The 18,178-nt window shown below is 37.9% G+C and overlaps 1 protein-coding gene across 1 annotated transcript in view; it reads right to left on the reverse strand.

Moving 5' to 3' along the window:
- Nucleotides 1–18,178, reverse strand: part of NSD1 (nuclear receptor binding SET domain protein 1) — a 71,190-nt gene that overhangs the window by 28,341 nt on the left and 24,671 nt on the right. The window contains exons 2-5 of the mRNA XM_029285900.1: nucleotides 11,089–11,224; nucleotides 7,903–8,075; nucleotides 5,000–7,133; nucleotides 1,424–1,545 (exon numbers count right to left, since the gene is read on the reverse strand). Of these exons, the coding sequence (XP_029141733.1) occupies nucleotides 1,424–1,545; nucleotides 5,000–7,133; nucleotides 7,903–8,075; nucleotides 11,089–11,224 (2,565 nt within the window). The remainder of the gene's footprint in view (nucleotides 1–1,423; nucleotides 1,546–4,999; nucleotides 7,134–7,902; nucleotides 8,076–11,088; nucleotides 11,225–18,178) is intronic.

An 18,178-nucleotide genomic window follows, 5' to 3' on the forward strand; every position in this document is an offset into this window, starting at 1 on the left:
CTGGCGTATTGCAAGTCCATGCCTTTTCATAAACTTTTGTGTCCATCCATTAGAGGCTTTGAAGGTTGAATCTTTGCAAAACTTTTGGGCTTGAAGTCTAATGTGGAGTGATGTGACGATGAACCCACTACTTCTTTGGTCAATGATCCATTCATAAAGTTCCTTCTCCATGTCTGGGTACATGGCTTGTCTCCCTCGTTGTGCTTTTTTGGTTTTATTCATATCTTTCAGGACGACTTTCTGTTTTCTCCATTCTCTAACATTCGTCTCTGGTACAGTGAATTCTCGGCTAGCTGCTCGATTTCCGTGAATTTCAGCATGATCAACAACTTTGAGCTTGAATGAAGCGTCATATGCAGAACGTTTTCTCTTCATACCCTGAGTTGCCATCTAACAGGAAAGGGAAGTGCATCTCGCCAGTTCGGGCTGCCCCCTGTACGCGACGAGGGGATGTGTTTTTTTCTTCGCCTTCGCGTGAGCGTCACCCCACCCCAGCCCTCGTGCCCACCCCCCTCCCCTCGCTTCTCCGCGCTGCTGCCTACCTCGCTGGAGCCCGCCATTCACCCGCTGGGAGCCCAGAAGCAGCCGAGCACCGCCGCAGCCGCAGAACGGCCCACCCCCCTCCCCTCGCTTCTCCGCGCCGCTGCCTCCCTCGCTCGAGCCGCAGACGGGAGCGCAGAAGCAGCCGAGCACTGCCGCAGCCTCCCAGCAGCAGAACGGCCCACCCCCCCCTCCCCTCCGCGCCGCTGCCTACCTCGCTCGAGCCGCAGAGACCTCAGGCAGCGTTGCCCAGCGCGAGGGCGAGGCGGGGAGCATGCAGAGGCCCGCCATTCACCGTGAACCTGCTGAGAGCCCAGAAGCCAGCAAACGGAAGCCGCGGAGGGCCCTACAGGACTATTCCCAGGGAGGGGTGGGGCCGGACTCCGGGGGCATTTATAGGTTCCTGCGCCGACGGATGGAGAGTGATACCTCGTTTATAACGCGCACCCAAACTTTGATTCCTTTTTTGGGTAGAAAATTTTGCGCGTTATACTCGAATAAATACGGTAGCTCTTGTTTATTGCAGTGGGGACCAGCAATTCAGTTGTTAAGCAAAGCCATCACTAAGTGAAACCAAGAGTGTGCTCATAATCTTTCTTCAGCTTTTCTTTGCTTTACAGACTTGCAAAAGTTGTTAAATGCAAGGACTGGTTGTAAAGTTATTTTTTCATCATTGTCCCATGAATAGTCACTAAATGAGGCAGTCACCAAATGACTACCTGTATATTTACACATTAATCAGAAACTGCAGTCAGAAGAGGAAATTGCTTCTCCCCACTCAAGACCCTTGCTCCGATTTTGAATTCTAATCCTAATTTTTTAGGCATGAAAAAAAATAGGTTTTCCCCATTTTCATAAATTCCTAGTTTAATTCAACACCCACCTTTTGAAATGATTCCTGAGTCTTTTTCTTCTTCTTCAATGCAAATATGTGATCATATTCCTCTGCATATTCTAGAAGCCTCTTACTTGGTTTTCTAAGGCGCTTCTTCTCTGCATTTACAACTGAGAGAAAAGAGAAACAGCTTCACAGACTTCAAAAAGGAACAATGGGGGTGGGATAGAATCTTACATTGTTTCCTAGCTCAACAATATCACCATCTTCTTATCATCATCACCACCACCATCATCATCATCATCACAAACTCTTATTTCTTTGGGGGGGGTTATGTATCTTTTCCCTCTAAACATCAATTTCACTTCTTCAGAGAGGATTCCATCTGCATCCCCCCTAGCCCCATAAGTCCAGAAAACAAATAGGATGCAGCTAGTAGCTTTACCATTTTGTCTTCAAAGTTTGCCTGTTAGGAGTTACTCTTACTCCTGGCTAGAATCCCATATGCTATGGTATCCACAATTGCCATGCTACTGAACTCTAGCTTATACAGCAAAATTTTTTGATGATGATGTAGTGGAGACAAAAAGAAAACAGTTGAAAATATCTGCATCCAACATAAATGTCTGGTCTGATAGATGTACGCAGTCACCCATCATATCAAGTATTCACCTTGGAGCAACTGCTGGTAATCTATGCTTGAGGATGAGATTAGTAGTCTTTGCCACTGGTGTGTGCCTAACATTAATCATCACCTCAAAATTCTGCAGAGTAGGAGAACCCTAATACTTTATGGATTTCAACTGACCAAGGTGCTTGACAATATGGCTTTTGAGTGCTCTCTCTCCTGCTCATTCATCCCAAGGTGCCCAGCAATTTACTAAGTTCTGCAAAATGAAACACCAGGAGCATTGATGAAGGAAGATAGGAATGGGCTTAAACAAACCCATACAAGCTCATATTTGAGTTTATGCCATAGTGGTAAGTGTGGTGAAGTATTCTTATCTGTCTTTATTGTGCTGACAGACTTCCCTGCAGTATGACCCACTTCCTTTTGTGTAGCAAGAGTTGGAAAAATCTGCCCACAAGCCCAGAACATTTTGCCAATAAAATTACACTTGCTCAAAACTAGTTGTCAAAAGGACAGAATCGATGGAAGTAACAGAGGTAAGTGTCTTGCAATGTTATCCATAGTTCATTTCATTCTGAGCACTGTGGTGAAATGGAGAGTATCAGTTCTCCCACAGTGAATGGAAATCCTGCCTGACCTGGTCCCTTCAGGAAGAAGATGAGGGGTTATCAGCTGTGTCAGGGAGGTAAGCCAAGGTTGGTGAAGGATTAGTATCCTCCTTGAAAAAAGTGGTGATACCCCTGCTCATGAAGGAGCCCTCCCTTGATTTTGCCGTGTTAGAAAACTATTATCCATTATTAAAACTCCCAGTTCTGGGGAAGGCTGTAATAGTACTTTATGCCCAAAACAAACTGGATTATCTGATTCCTTTCAGTCAGAATTCAGATCTGAGCAAGTAGCAGAAACTTCATGGGATGATCTGCAACAATCTGGATGAGGGGAACTGCGTCCCTCTTGACTGTTTAAGACTTCTCAGCAATGGTCAATCCCACTGACTATGGTAAACCTTTCAACCATCTTAGAAGTATTGAAATTCTCCTCTCTCCATTTAGGGTTCCTACCCAGGGTGTGCACATTGGATCAACAAGCTGCATATGAAGTAGTTGATTCTGTATCCAACTCCCAAGCTATATGGATTTTATAAATTAAAATCAACAGTTAATCCACCTAGAACTCTATTGATACTGTAACTAATGCTGAGCCCACAAAACCAATGTAATGTACAAGTAGCTACCTCCAAACACTACATTAGGTTAAAAAGTGCAGAAACTCACTTATTGTTAGGCAGGATCAGCTACTTGCAATATTACCTGTTCTACTAAAACATCAACCTATATGATGAAATTTTAATCAAATATCTGTTTTTATGCATATTGCATATTTTCGATATGAAGTGGAACTATTAGACTAAATCTGAGGTCATATTTGGGAGCAATTTAATTATGAGTGTGGTTAATTTACTTTTTATAAAACAGGAGAGGGAGATGCAGTTTATGATAGCAACCTCCTTAATTCCTAACCTTATTCATATAAGCACATATGTATGAGTATACATTTTATACATAAAGAAGTTACAAATTAATATCTTTGGCACTACCAAACTATAACTGACCTTTATCCTGCATTCTGTACCTTCAGATCTCAACCTACCTCCACGTGACACATTACTGAAATGGGAACATGGGTTATTATACCATTTTAACCTCCGGTGGAGATTTTGTTTTCAATGCTTCCTCAATTAAAACAAAGCAGGACATAAAATACATACTACTATATGAGAATAGGATAGTTGTACTTCAGCCCATTGTTTTCTATTCTGATTGCCTATTTGCAGAGGTTCTTCAAGTAAGCATGAGTTATTCAGATAAACTATAGTTAATAAATTAATTTCTCATACATTAAATAATACTTCTATTCTGTCACATTAATTATTATAGTCTGGCAGGACTTGAGCAACTATTTAAGATTCGGAGAACAGCATAACAACAGGTAACCCAAGGTTGGACATGAATAAGGGAATACTTAAAAATACAATTTACAGTCCACGGATTGAAATGATACAGACTAGACGTATTATCCCTGGACTGCAAAAATTGAGGCAAACCTAGATAGCAGCAAAGAGATTCAGAATTATTGCCATCTACCTAGTTGTCATCTGGGTATGTGTAGCCCAGATATGCTAGGCCTAATACACTCCATTCTACACCTTACACTGCTTGCCACATATAAACCAAATTTTTATTTCTAATAGATTTATTTATACCATCTAGTTGTGTGTAGGAGTCAGCAACAGACACACTAAAATTCCCACCATTTTGAATCACTTGTAGTACAGCTGGGCTTAATTCCACATTTGAAAATAATGTCCTTTCGCAAAATAAAAAAAAAATCCTAAATGTATTTATTGGGATAGTTGCTGATTTAACTTCTAAAAATTAGAAGCCTAAATTAAGCTCAAAAGAAGGGAAGTGCTGAAAGAATTCAATACAACGTAATATATGACCTCAATATTCTCCTAAGATTTTCTCTCCTGTCAAAATTAGCTTAGTTAATTATCCTTGCAACACCAAGTTCTCACAACCTATGAGACAATGAAAGTAATTTAACAGATATACCACTTCAAACTACCTGTACGGGCACACATTTTACAGCATGTTTATTGTATTAACAGAGAATTATCCTGGAAAATTAGATGTCAAAGAACCAAGTTCTAGTCTACCTTTCTAAAAATGATTTTTATCTTCAGGATTTCACAGTAAACCCCACCTGCAGATATAGGAAATCAAACCACCGACTTGCAGTTCTTATTATAAACAAGAAAACATTACTCAGATAAAAGGTTTTCACAAACGTTGCCCGTTAGGGGTCTTATTTAATCACCCTGAAAAGCACGGAGAGGTCTCCCACTCCGTCAAAATTGTTTCGTTCAGTACCAGCCAAAGATGGCCAAAATATTTCCCCTTCTGCTTCCCTAGAGCTACTGATGTGCTTACCAGCTTTAGAACTGCTTTGGTTAAAACGCTTCCATCGCTTTTTGGGTGCTACGTGGCTTACATCTTTAGACTCATCCCCCATGGAGCCTTCTCTATTCAGTCCTCTTTCCAACTCTAGGCACTCCCCCTTTTCAAAGGGCCTGTAGCTCTCTTTCTTTTTACCAGATTCTGACTTCTTTTTTATATGAACTAAACTGCCATCAGAGGAACTTGAAGAGTCTTCACCAGGGGAGTGTCGCACCAACTCCCAAGGTACTTTCCTTGCAAAATCTTCCTTGGTTCTGTCTAGAGATCTAGCAACTGAGCTTTGGGTAGCTCTATGCTGGTGGGACACTCTTTCTGCTGTACTGAATAAATGTTTTAATGATTTGCTCTTTGATGTTGTGTTAACTATTAGTTTAGATAGGTGCTTAGATTTTGGATAGCTGCGCCTTGCGGTGCAGCGTGTATCAGGGACAGCCGTATTTGTGAGTTCCCTTTTTTTAGCACCAAGACTGATCAACTTGGTTGTGATAGCATGTGAAAAAGAGGACTGACCTTCTTTGGGTTCATGACATTCTGGTTCTTGAACACTGTCTTGATTTTTTTCTATTTTAGGAGTTGCTCCCATGGTAGTCAAAGACGTCAAATCACTCGGAGTATCACTTCCACTACTTTCACCATTGCTAGAACTTCTGTAGGAGACAATGTTCTGAGTAGTCATGATCTGTTTCTCTTTTGTCTTACTGTCATGCATGTCTTTCAACATCATCAATAAGGTGCTGAATTTGTAATTAGGCTCAATTGGCAAGTGATTCTGCCCCGAGACAGATGAAAAGAGTAAGGGCACGGCAGACTTAGGTGACCCACCGTCTTTAGCTTTATCATTCATGGACCTATAGGACAGCTCCTTCAGTTCAGAAAGCACGTGTTTCACAACAGCTGTTTCTATTTCAGCAGAATCACAAGATTTCTCTCTAGTACTGTTTGGCAGTTTAGAGCCATCGAGCTTCCCACTTTTGGCAGGTGTATCTAATTGAAACCCAGGAGCACTTTTGGTAGTAGAAAAGCAGCAGTCAGGCAGACATTCCTCTTTCTTAAGAGATGATTCTGTGGCAGCAGCAGATCCTTTATGTTTGCATTTTATAGTTCTGAACTGGAGCTGTTTAATATCCATGTGACTTGTAAACCCTTTACTTTGGAGTGTAGTGTGCTTATCTACCGTGGTAAGATTGTCCTTCCTGTAAGCAGATGCCTTCCTCTCAGCTTCGAAGGATGGCTGCTGGAATTGCTCACCTCCTGTTTCAACCTTGGTATCCCTATCTAAGGAGCCTTCCAGAGGTTTCTGATTTCTGTTACTACTTTTGGGGAGAGATACAGGACGTTTAATGCTTCTTTGCCCCAAAGACAGTTCCCTTCCTGTTTTGTTCATAGAGTCACAAATTTTTAGATCTCTACATGCTGCTGCAATACTTTGGTCAAGAGGCTCTAGATCGCAGATACCATCAGAGTCCATTTCTTTTTCTCTCTCATTTCCACCCTCAGTTCCAGAATATGGCAGCTGTTGTTTTGAACTCGACATGAAGCCGGAGGGGCTTTTCTTTTTCTTCAAATCTATTTTGGGGGGTTCAAGTTGGCAGTCTCTTTGAAAGATGTCGTAATCTGCTTTCTTAGATTTATTTTCAAATTGCCTTTCCCCAAAGGAAGAGAGCAAGTAGTTTTCCACGGTACATTTGGAACCTATAAGGCTTTCTGCTGCTCTGCAAAGTTCATGAGATGCCTGCTTATCTGGCATGTTTTCAAAAATTGTACTTTTAACTTTGCTCATTGGCACTTTCCCTTCACACTCTCTCTTAGTGCTACATTTTTTTATTCTACTCCCCTTCCTTGCATCAGAGTTCTTCCTCATTTGTGATTTAGTGAATGTTTTCCCTTTGTCATGGGAGAAATGTTTAGAATCAAATGCTAATGGTTTCAAACATCCATTCAGATGCCTGCTCTGCTCGTTTAAGGAATCCTTTTTACACGATCCCATTAAATGGACGCTCTCCAATTTGCTAGAAGTCCGGATACACTTTTTCATGCCGTTCTGCTTAAGATATTCACTAGTAAGGCCGACACTGATCTCCCATTTAGCCATAAATTTCTTAGGAACCTTAAAGTAAATGAAGACAGGACAAGAGAAAATTAGAAAATAAATACGTATATGCAAAGGATAGCATCACATTCAGAGATTACCATACTTTCCTTCACAAAGTTTATTTGCAATGTATAACAAAATTTACAATTCAGATTTGAGCAGCATTTTTTCAGGTAACCTGACAAATACTGATTCTAAGTGAAGCCTAATGGAATTGTTAAGGATTCCATTGGTCAGCCTGGAGTACTTCAAATGAAACAATCCCCCGGATAGTTAATAATAGCACTTCAGAATTGGAAAAAGGAATGCAGGGCTAGGAACCAGAAATAGACAAGTTCTTACTGAAACCATTATTCTAAAATAAGTCCCACCCTGGTCATCTTATTCTATACCTGCACTTCAAATGCAAATGCTTCATCATTAGAAATACTGTGACCTGTTATCTAAATTATCAGTTCTACTGGTTTATTAAAAAAAGAAAAGGAAAAAGGTCACTTTCTAATCCATTTTAGGCAGCTCTGTGAATATGCCAATACATAAAAACATTACTATACTAACAAGTTTCAAGTCTCAAATTATATCCATGATTACAGCTTGAAACGTTATGGCCATAATCAAAATAAAACTGAGATCCTACTAATTTCAACAAGGTATTTATACAAGTGATTTCAATGGCAATCTATGCTTCTTTCAACAATAGTTCATAATTTGGCCGAATCCTTACTTATGTGCTATATTTGAGCAAGAAGTCTAAACACAGTAGGCATGAGAACAAGAGATTTACCTTGTGCCTGTAACCTTTCTCTTTTTGTTTCCCTCTTCTCCGAAGGACAGGTAGTTCTTCAAACTGATGTCTTCCTTCAAAAATCACAATAGCTTTTCCTATCACCCAGGCTCTTTCAGACGGATCACCCAATACTTCCACATAATACTCTCGATATGGCTTGCGGTTAGTAACTATTGAAATAAAATTAGCTGTATTTACATTTTGTACTAAGTTCAGAAAAGAACAGCCTGAAACTGCCAATTTAGGTTTAGCAAATGGAGCCTAAAACAAGTTATTGAGATGCATGTTCATTTCCTTATAGGTCATTTGCATGATTTCTGCCAGCTTTCTTTTAGAATCAAGAGCTCAAGGGAAATACATTAGACTTTCCAAACATACATCCCCAGAACATTTAATGACCAGTAACAATGATTTTTTGTCTGTGATTAATTTAATTTAATTTAATTAACAAATTTATATAGCCACCTAACTCCTAATTGTTGTAATCTGCCCAGAGTCACCTTGCAGTAAGATGGGTAGCAAACAAATTTAATAAATATGACTTCAGGTAATTTACATGATTAAAGTTTCACAATGTAAGAACCCATAAACCCCACAACCACCACCCATGTAGGATGTAAGAACCCATTTCACTCTCTGTATATTTAAAAATGTGTTTCATTAAACTTCACCATTCTCAGCACTTTTTGATACCTTTCAACTTTTTCCCTAGTGGCTTCAAAGTTCACTATTAAAAGAAGTAAACCAAACGAATAAGCCTTTCTTTCTTTAAATATCCTAAGGATTGCTCCAAAGCAATCCCAATGTTGCTAGAGGCTCCTTAATTTTAATAGAAGCTGCTTATCTCTGAAATTAAAGGAGCCAATTTGATTAAGGAGCTGGCCTAAAAACAGGAGACTGTGACTTTAGGCATGACAACAGCTGGGTGAGTTTGGGTCGGTCACTCTCTCTCTCAGCCCAAACCCACACCACATGGCTGTTATTATGGAGAAAATTGTTGGAGGAAGGAATATTGTATGTGTTTGCCACCTTGAATTGTTTTTTTTAAATAATAAAGGCAGAATAGAAATCTAATAAATAAATACATCTCAATAGCTACTGCTTTATTTTATGAGCAAGATGCCGTCAGTCTATGGTGGTTCACTCACAGGTCATCTGAGCTTCCTTCTTCCCCATATTAAGCTTCAGCTGCCCCTATTAGCCAGAAGTGGTGAATCCGTGCAAGGTCAGGAACCGCTGAACCACAACTCCTGGCAGTCCAACATGGCCAATGAGGAGGACTACGGAGCAGTATTCAGCAACACTAGAGGACCTCTAATTCCTATTTGCAGTAGAGCAAACCATTTTGGGGACAGGAGGGAGGACAAAGTTAACCCTTTTTTCCTTGTCCATCAAGAAACCTTAAAAACTGCTCTTTCCTTGTGGCCATTAATTTTTTAAAAAATGCCTTCCAATGGAAACAGTAAGTCTTCTTTTCCAATTGGTGAATTTGTGTGGGGAAGGGAGGGTTTGGAAAAAATGAGCTGCAATTGGGAGAATGAAACATCCATCCCAGGAATCTCTATCCTTCCCACTCCCCTTTTCATTATTATTAGATGGCTATATCTGTATGTCCTCCTCCTCCTCCTCCTCCCTAGCGTTATTCTTTAATAACACTTAACTAGGAGTAAAGAGATAACTTTTTCCCTATTTCCTTTTCTCCTTTACAGGTAGTCCTCAACTTAAAGACCAGAACTGGGACTGGAACTTCTGCTGCTGTTATGAGGAGTTCTGAGCTTGGCTGTTTTCTTGCAGACATTACCCAAATGAAATCCCAAAGATGCTTTCTCCAAAAGGCAACTGGACTTTCCTGTTCTTTGGGACAATCATGATCTGGATGATTGAGAATCTCCATAGACATTTACCCAAATGAAGATAATATCATTAATGACGTTCATCACTTGCACTGATGACATTGCCTAGTTTGGGTAATGAAACATCTGCAAGAAAAGAACCAAGCTCAGACAGCATCAGGAACCCTTCATTTCAACTCTGAGCTACAAATATTTGTCTTTAAAAGGTGGCATGATCATTAAGCAAATCTGGTTTCCTTCACTGATTTTGCTTGTCAGAAGCCAGCTGGGAAGAACACAAGTGACAACCATGTGATCCTGGGATACTGCAATTGTCATAAATACATGCCACCTGCCAAGCACCCAAATTTTGATCATGTGACCACTGGGATGCTATGATGGTTGCAAGTGTGAGAACTTGTCATAAGTTGCTTTTTTTTAAAGTTCCATTGTAACATCAAACAGCTGCTAAACGAATAAGTTGAGGTCTGTATATACTGCAATTAGATTTTTTAAAATATCCCCTTAACTATGATTGTTCTGCTGCCCTCTTCTACTGCAAACTTTATTTTTAAAGATATGCACTTTAAAAATGCCTCAGTAGTTGCATTTGAAGAATTCTTAAGAACTGAAAAAATAGAAACAATTGTTCTGCATAGGATTATAGTTATAAATATCTTCAAATGCATTTTTTTTTTAAAAAAAATCCAATGTATAAATAGCTAAAGTCAAAATAGATCAGTTTAAAATTTTGCTGCATGACTGCAATCATAAGCATAATACTCAGGGAGATAGAAATATTCTGTTCAAGAATATTTTGACCTCAAAACAGCTATTTGAAATACAGAATAACAGGAGTTGGAAGGGACCTTGTAGGTCATCTAGTTCAGACCTCTGCTCAAGCAGGAGACCCTGTACCATTTCTGACAAGTGGCTGTCCAGTCTCTTCTTGAAAGCCTCCAGTGATGAAACACACACAACTTCTGAAAGCAAGCTGTTCCACTGGTTAATTGTCCTCACTGTCAGAAAATTTCTCTTTATTTCTAGCTTGAATCTCTCCTTGATCAATTTCTATCCATTGTTCCTTTGTCTGGCGTTTGGGTGCTTTGGAAATTTGGACTCTTCTGAACTTGTTCCACACTCAAAACAAACCCTTTCATTATGTAACAAATATTCTGTACTTCCCTTCTCCCCATTAAGAAAATCTTATTCATTACAAGTATGATTAGCTTAGTAATGTGTTTCTATTTCTTCCCTATCAATTGATCGTGCAAATAAATCATTTACAAAATGCCACGTACTTAATGATGTTCATTATACAAAATTGTATAATGCAGCATGAACAGATTACCTTTCATTTTTGAATGTGTATCTAATACAGGATCATGACAAACTTTACAGGGCCACCACGGACGTCTGTTGAACTTGGCCCATACAAGATCTCCAGCGTCATATTTCAATGGGGCAGGTTTCTTCTTGGTTCGGCCCTTTGAAGAAAAACAAGAAATCACACTAAATCAGTTGCTGAATTAGTTCTCATCCCTCCTCACTGAGAAAGTGCACCATGTGAATTGGAAATTAAAATAGTCAAAAGAGTATTTCATTTCAAGGCAGACTTAATTACAAAATGTTGTATAAAGTTAATGTTTTAATTGTTTATAACATTTATGTTTATAAGTAATGTTTATAACATTAATGTTATAAATCATATATTGCAAGATTTTATTCCAGAAAATCAAAGAAAAGAAGAAAATCAAAGAAGGCACCAAGATTGATATTTTGGTAAATAAATCTATCAACTAAACATTTTAAAATCTGTGAACAAACCCTAACTAGTAATTTCTGCTCTCCTCTGAAAGGAAAGAGCTCGGGTCTTAACTATGATATTGCCAATAAAAATGGGGAAAGGAACGTCTATTACTGACACAAAATATTTGATCACTGAGACACTTTGTATCTTGATAGAGCTTTATTCGTAACATCTTCCTTAAAGAGACTAGAACAGTGTTAGAAAAACAGTTTTTATTAGCATGAAAGGAACAAGGACTTGGATCCAGAATCTACCTTTTTAGCAGATTGCACAGCACACACAAATCAGAACGCAGCTCAAGTATTAAAGATTTGCCACCACAGTATTATAAAAGGAGGTAGCAAAATGGCAAACATCAAAAATAATCTACCCAAACAGAAATTCTTTCCACTTAAACATACCATGATCAAAACCAAGCCCCCGCCCTTTATCTTTTGGGAAACTGAGGGTGTTGCTATGAAGAACTCACAGGCATTCAATGTATCAAATTCAGCATAAGTACAATGCATGCAAAAATGCATCTTGGACTTTCACTTATACTTATTCACTTAATAAATAAATACATTTATTTATTATATTTGTTTGTTGCTCATCCTGCTGCAAGGCCTATAGTGCTGATATGGATTTTATTTACCATTTTAGCCTTATATCATATATTCACCCATCCGAAGAGCAACAAATCCAATGTTATTTACTTCTGAGAAGATATGCACATGATTGCACTGTTCAGTAATCTCAACAGCTTCCATCTTAACCTGCTAAATTAGTGGTGTTATTTTTCTGTTAAATTAGATGCTCAATCTAGATATGCAACCTCTTTTATAAAATAATTCCCTCCTTTCCCTGGACTGTCCCTGATTTTTTTTTTCAATATTCTATACTATTGGTCTAATTGGCATATTACCTATTATGGCAACAACTGGTAGAAATAATTCTCCCATATAAAAGCCATGCTTGGCTTGTTTCTATTCAATCATGTACATAGAATCTATTTCACATGTGCTATTAAAATGTACCACTGGCAACTGAACTTACTTTTCCCAATAGCTATTCATTTAAAATTGTCACTGTGACCAGAATACCATTATCCTTCCTTTGGGTGACCACTTTTCAGAAACTTCTAAGAAAGTTGCAACATTTTTATCCAACAGCTATAACTCTTAGAAACCATCTTGTTCCTCCCAAATGCTGTTGTTAGTTGTTCATTATCTCAGGATTTTCGTTTTTAAAAAATTATTTTACTATATTTATTGTGGGATTGGGTCTTTTGGGGGGGGGTGATCTTGGGCTGCAAATAATAAACTCTGAACATTTTAGGATATTACAATGTGACCGTGATAAATTAATTACTTATATAGATTTCTGAACTATAAGTAATAGTTTAATGACAATCATCTGCATAATTGCAGAGAAATTATATATGGAAAAAGGAATGTTATGCCATCTGAAGCAGGAATAATACTGCATTCTCTGAAGAGGTATAACCCAGAGTCAGTTGGAGTTGGGTGACCAATAAATGTAAAATAATAGTAGTAATAATAGCAACAACCCCCTTTACCTACTAGGTAAAATTATTTCCAGGATCCAACTTTGTTACCACAAAACTATCCACTAATTCTCCCTCCTTTTGTTACCTAAGGAACATTGTCTTTTGCATAAGAATAAAGTGATTTCTATACAATCAGACTTCCTATTTTCAGGAATAATTTATTTACTTATTTTAATTCCAGAAACCTCAGAAGCCACTACCTCTAACTCCTTCTCCAACTCTGAAATCTTGTGTGCTGGGGAAGAGATCAGAATATTTCTAAAGCCTGGTTTTGTGTCCTTGGCTTAATAAAGCTATAGCCATAAAGCAGAGATTGGAATGTAAAAAATAAATTATCCTAAGTTTGAAAAAAAATGTGCTTCAAATAAATAAGCAAAATCAGAATTAAAAAATGAGACCATTTTATATCCTATTTGCAGCAAACATGGGAACCTATTGTGGCTTCCAGAATGAAGAATTAGAGATATCAGAATCTCTCACCAATGGTCATGTTGACTCCAGCAACCAGAAGATGCCGTTGATCAATATCTGGAGAAAGAGATGTCTTCCCTTTTGCCTTACATAATATATTTTCTATGTTTATGACCAGGCTTATATATAATTATTTCAACATAAGGATTTTGTTTTTTTACTGGGGGATCCTAGCAGGATAGTAATTGCTAGTCTGAAGTTGATTTATTTGTTGAAAAGCATTATAAAAACAATTCACCAACTCTGGCATATTATGCAACATCTGTCAACATGTACATATGTTGTAATTATTGTTTACAAGTTCACAAGCATTATTGGCAATCCTCTTGTTCCTACTGGCATATCAAAGGAAGATTGTTACTGTCAATTCTAGACATTTCCTCTGTTAAGGATGTTCATTTAACTCCATTTGTTAGGATTATGTAAATACAGTATACGGGGTAATCCCCCCCCCATGCACAGTTCTATAAACTATTTGCTGGACAACAAGAAAAATCAAGTCTCTTCTTGCCTGGTAGGATGGAAAAGAGATAAATTATAAATGTTGGATATTCCTAGTGGAACACAGGAAAATTTTGGATAACATCTAACAGGAAATACCAACTAAGGAATGACTATAGCAGGCATAACACATTTAAGCTAATGTATGCTAGTATGGTGCAAAAGAATTAAACATTTAAGAACTAAGATCTTGAAGCAAAATCAAGAGTAAGATATAGCATACGTTACGAATAAGATTAAATATGTCTTGGAAAAAGAGCTTTCAGGGCGCTATGATATAGATTAATACTTAATTCCTTTGCAACATTATTTTAAATCAAACATAGATTGATAAAAACTTATTTCAACATCAAACTTTCTATACTTAAATTGTACTTGCATACAATAGTGCCACAGAAATTAAATGTAAATCTGAATTCTCTTAGACACAAATTTTAATAATAAAATTCTTTATAGAAGAAGGAACTCTTCTGTGTAGATGAATTGCAAGTTTTCCTATGACTCCCACCACATTTATTTCTGCACCATATCCTTTGTGCAGCTATCTGGATTTCTGTTCTCTTTAGATTTCATATACCCGTTCCTAAAAGGTATGTAGTATATTCCACATGAGACTAACATGCAGGAAAATTCATACATAAAGCTAAAAAATGGACTTTACCTCATAAGCACTGAACAATCCATGAGGGCCTAGTTTGCAAAGATTCTCATAACATACTATGTAAAACTTTAAAATCAACTCTATCATGGCTTTGCATAAATTATTCAACCCTGCCATTATAGCTTAGTTTCATGAGCAAATTCAGCTAATATGGCCAATTCAAGAGATCATTGTTAAAAACCTTGATTTCAAGTACTTATGGAATAGCAATGTTTGCATAATTATGCATACAGTATTTCCAGAAATAGCAAGAACCTAGCCTGTCTACCACAAGCATTCTTAGGTAAATATTCAAACAAAACCAAATGAGAATAGTAGGAATAAGTTTGCTTTTGGCGCGTGCGCGCACATGCGCGCACACACGCACACACACACACAAGTACTTTTGTGGGTGTGAGTGTGGATGTGTGTATATGTATGTAAAATAATTTTTCAATATGTGAAAATGAAAAATAAATTAAAAATTAAAAAAATAAATTATACAATAGTGCCTTCCAGCTTTTCAAAAAAATCTTTTGTCATTTTTTTCTTTGACCAAATTGGTCAGCCGTGCCATTTTTGCAAGTTCAGATAATTTTATAATTCACTGTAGGCATTTCTTTGCTTTTCCAAGTTTTATAATACAACAATTGCCATAGTTACCATGAAAAATATTAATTTCCTTTATTTCTTTTTTAATTCCTTGTACATAAAATCCTGTAGAAATACAGTTAATTCTGATTTCATCATATTAGTCTGCAATAGTTTCTGCATCATTGTATGGATTTACACTTTTTTGCTTTTTCACAAGTCACCATGCATGATAAAAAAAAAACCCTCTTCCTTTTCACATTTCCAACACTAGTTTGATATTCATTTATATAGTATTTTAGATAGTTAGCCTGCGTCATATACCATTGACGGTACTTGCCTATTTAATATCTATTGTGTCTTAAAATTTATAATGCATAATTCAATATAAGGTTCTTCAAATGTGCAATGCAATTTCCACAAGTAATGATGTACCTACAAACATATCTCTTGTGATTCAACAGGCTCTAAGTTCCATTCATTTTTAAAAGATTCTTTTAATTAAAAAAGTGATTAGGAATCTGGCATGGCACAATGCAGAAACAGAAAAGTCTAGCTTTATTTTTACGATATTTCCAAGAATACCCCCAGGATATATAAAGCTGCTTGTAAGCATTCTTAGAAAAGAGAACTACAGTGGGCAATGGCTAAAATGCAGGATGAGAATTGGGGAGATCTAGATGCAAATAATAGAAATAGCCATAGAAATTCACAGGGTGAGTTTGGGTGAATTTGGAGCAATCGCCCTTTCACAGCCCAACCCCATAGGTTTGTTAGAACTATAAAAATGAGATGGGATATAAACCTACCAAGTAAATAAATAATGCAAGGGAATATAAGGAATGTGTAGTGAATAGTTCAACACTGAATGTGGATTAAGATAAGGATGTGTGACATTCCCTTGGAAAAATATAAGGAACACTTGTGATGACATTAGGGTGTGTATGTAGGTTTAGTTTAGTATAGTATTGGAAAAATGCAATAATATAGATCTACAACATACTACTACATAGGTAATCCTTGACCAATTGAACCCAAAATTTCTGTTGCTAAGTGAGACATTTGTTAAGTGAGTTTTGTCCATTTTATAGCCTTTCTTGCCACAGTTGTTGAATGAATCACCGCAATTGTTACGTTAGTAACACGGTTAAGTGAATCTGGCTTCCTCATTGACTTTACTTGTTAGAAGGTTGCAAAAGTGGGTCACATGACCCTGGGACACAGCCACTATCATAAATATGAGTCAGCTGCCAAGCAGCCAAATTTTGATCACATGACCATGGGAATGCTGCAATGGTCATAAGTGTGAAAAATGGGCATAAGTCATTTTTTTCAGTGCCTTTGTAACTTCGAACAGTCATTCAAGGACTACCTGTAGTATAGTAGTGTAGAATATAGTTCATAGTGGAATGTAGGTTTAGCTTAGCAACAGAATGTAGGGTTAGCTTAGTATGCAGATGATATCCATTTGCATGACAGTTGGCTAAACAATTAGATAATTTATAGCAAAGATTATAGACCATATAATGCAATAAGAATTTAGACTCTTAAAATTAATATATTAAAGACAAAAGGTAGCCACGTTGGGCAAAAAATTAAAATTATTCCGTTTTACTTATGTATGAAAACCTAAAGCAAATTTTAAAAAATGAATGTGCTTTGGTAGTTTACTAACTATGGGAAAATGGATATGTTGCTATGCAAATACTGGCAGCAAAACAATGACTAGTACATGGCCCATTATGAACTGATGTTTAAGAAGCAAAGCTTTGTATGACAAAGTGTGCTTTATCTACTTCAGTGGTTCTCAACCTGTGGGTTGGGACCCCATTTGGGGTCGATCGACCATTTCATGGGGGTCGCCAAGCAAGGCTATCCGCCATTTTTTTGTCCGCCATTTTTTTTGTCCACCATTTTTTCCCCTTTTCCGGCGGGTGCCTTACCTCCCTTGGGCTGGGCCAGCTGGTGGTCGGCCTGCTCCGTCTCTGCCGCTTGCCAGCTACGCCTCGGCTGGCACAGGGGGCGGAACCACGCATGCGAGGCGCTCCCGGGTAGGGAAAGTCCTCGACTTACGACCGGTTGGGTAGTCCTTGACTTACGACCGGTTTAGTCCTCGACTTACGACCGGTTTAGTCCTCGACTTACGACCGGTTTAGTTCTCGACTTACGACTGGTTGGGGTCGCGGCATTAAAAAGGTTGAGAACCACTGATCTACTTCATTGTATGAAAGTGTGAGTTAAGAATATTAGGAAAAAAATAATAGTAGAATGAAGTAGAAATAGATATTTCTGCAAAGATCAAATATTATTTTATATTGCAATGGAGTTTAGAATGGACAAACGTGCCGCCCTCACCATTAGCAGGTGAAAAATAATAAAAACTGAAGGAACCAAAGATACCCTTTGGAAATAATATCAAGAGTCTGGATGAAGACAGCCAGTATAAATACTTGTTGCATCCTTCAAGCTGACAACAAGCACACTGAAGTCAAGAAGGTGGTTAGTGGTGAAAAAATCACGAGAATGAAGAAGATTGTAAAGTCTAAACACAACGGAGGAAATTCCAGATGTCAAGGCAATTGACATCTGGGCAATTCCAGTTATTGACATCTGGGCAATTCCAGTCAATGGAGGAAATACCATCAAGGCAATTGACATCTGGGCAATTCCAGTCATTATTCCAGAAATCTGGAATAGTGGTCTGGGCTCAAACAGAACTAAAAGCCATGAAGAATAAGACCAGAAAAAGAATGACAATGAACAATGCCCTTCATCCATGCAGCAATACTGAAAGGTGTTACTTACCAAGAAGCATCAGTGGGAGTGGAATGTTACAAATACACCAGACAGTTGAAGAAGAAAAAAAGGCATTGGAATAA

This window comes from Protobothrops mucrosquamatus, unplaced genomic scaffold (assembly GCF_001527695.2).
Source record: "Protobothrops mucrosquamatus isolate PMUCROS unplaced genomic scaffold, P.Mucros_1.0 scaffold2443, whole genome shotgun sequence".
Taxonomy (NCBI): Eukaryota; Metazoa; Chordata; class Lepidosauria; order Squamata; family Viperidae; genus Protobothrops; species Protobothrops mucrosquamatus.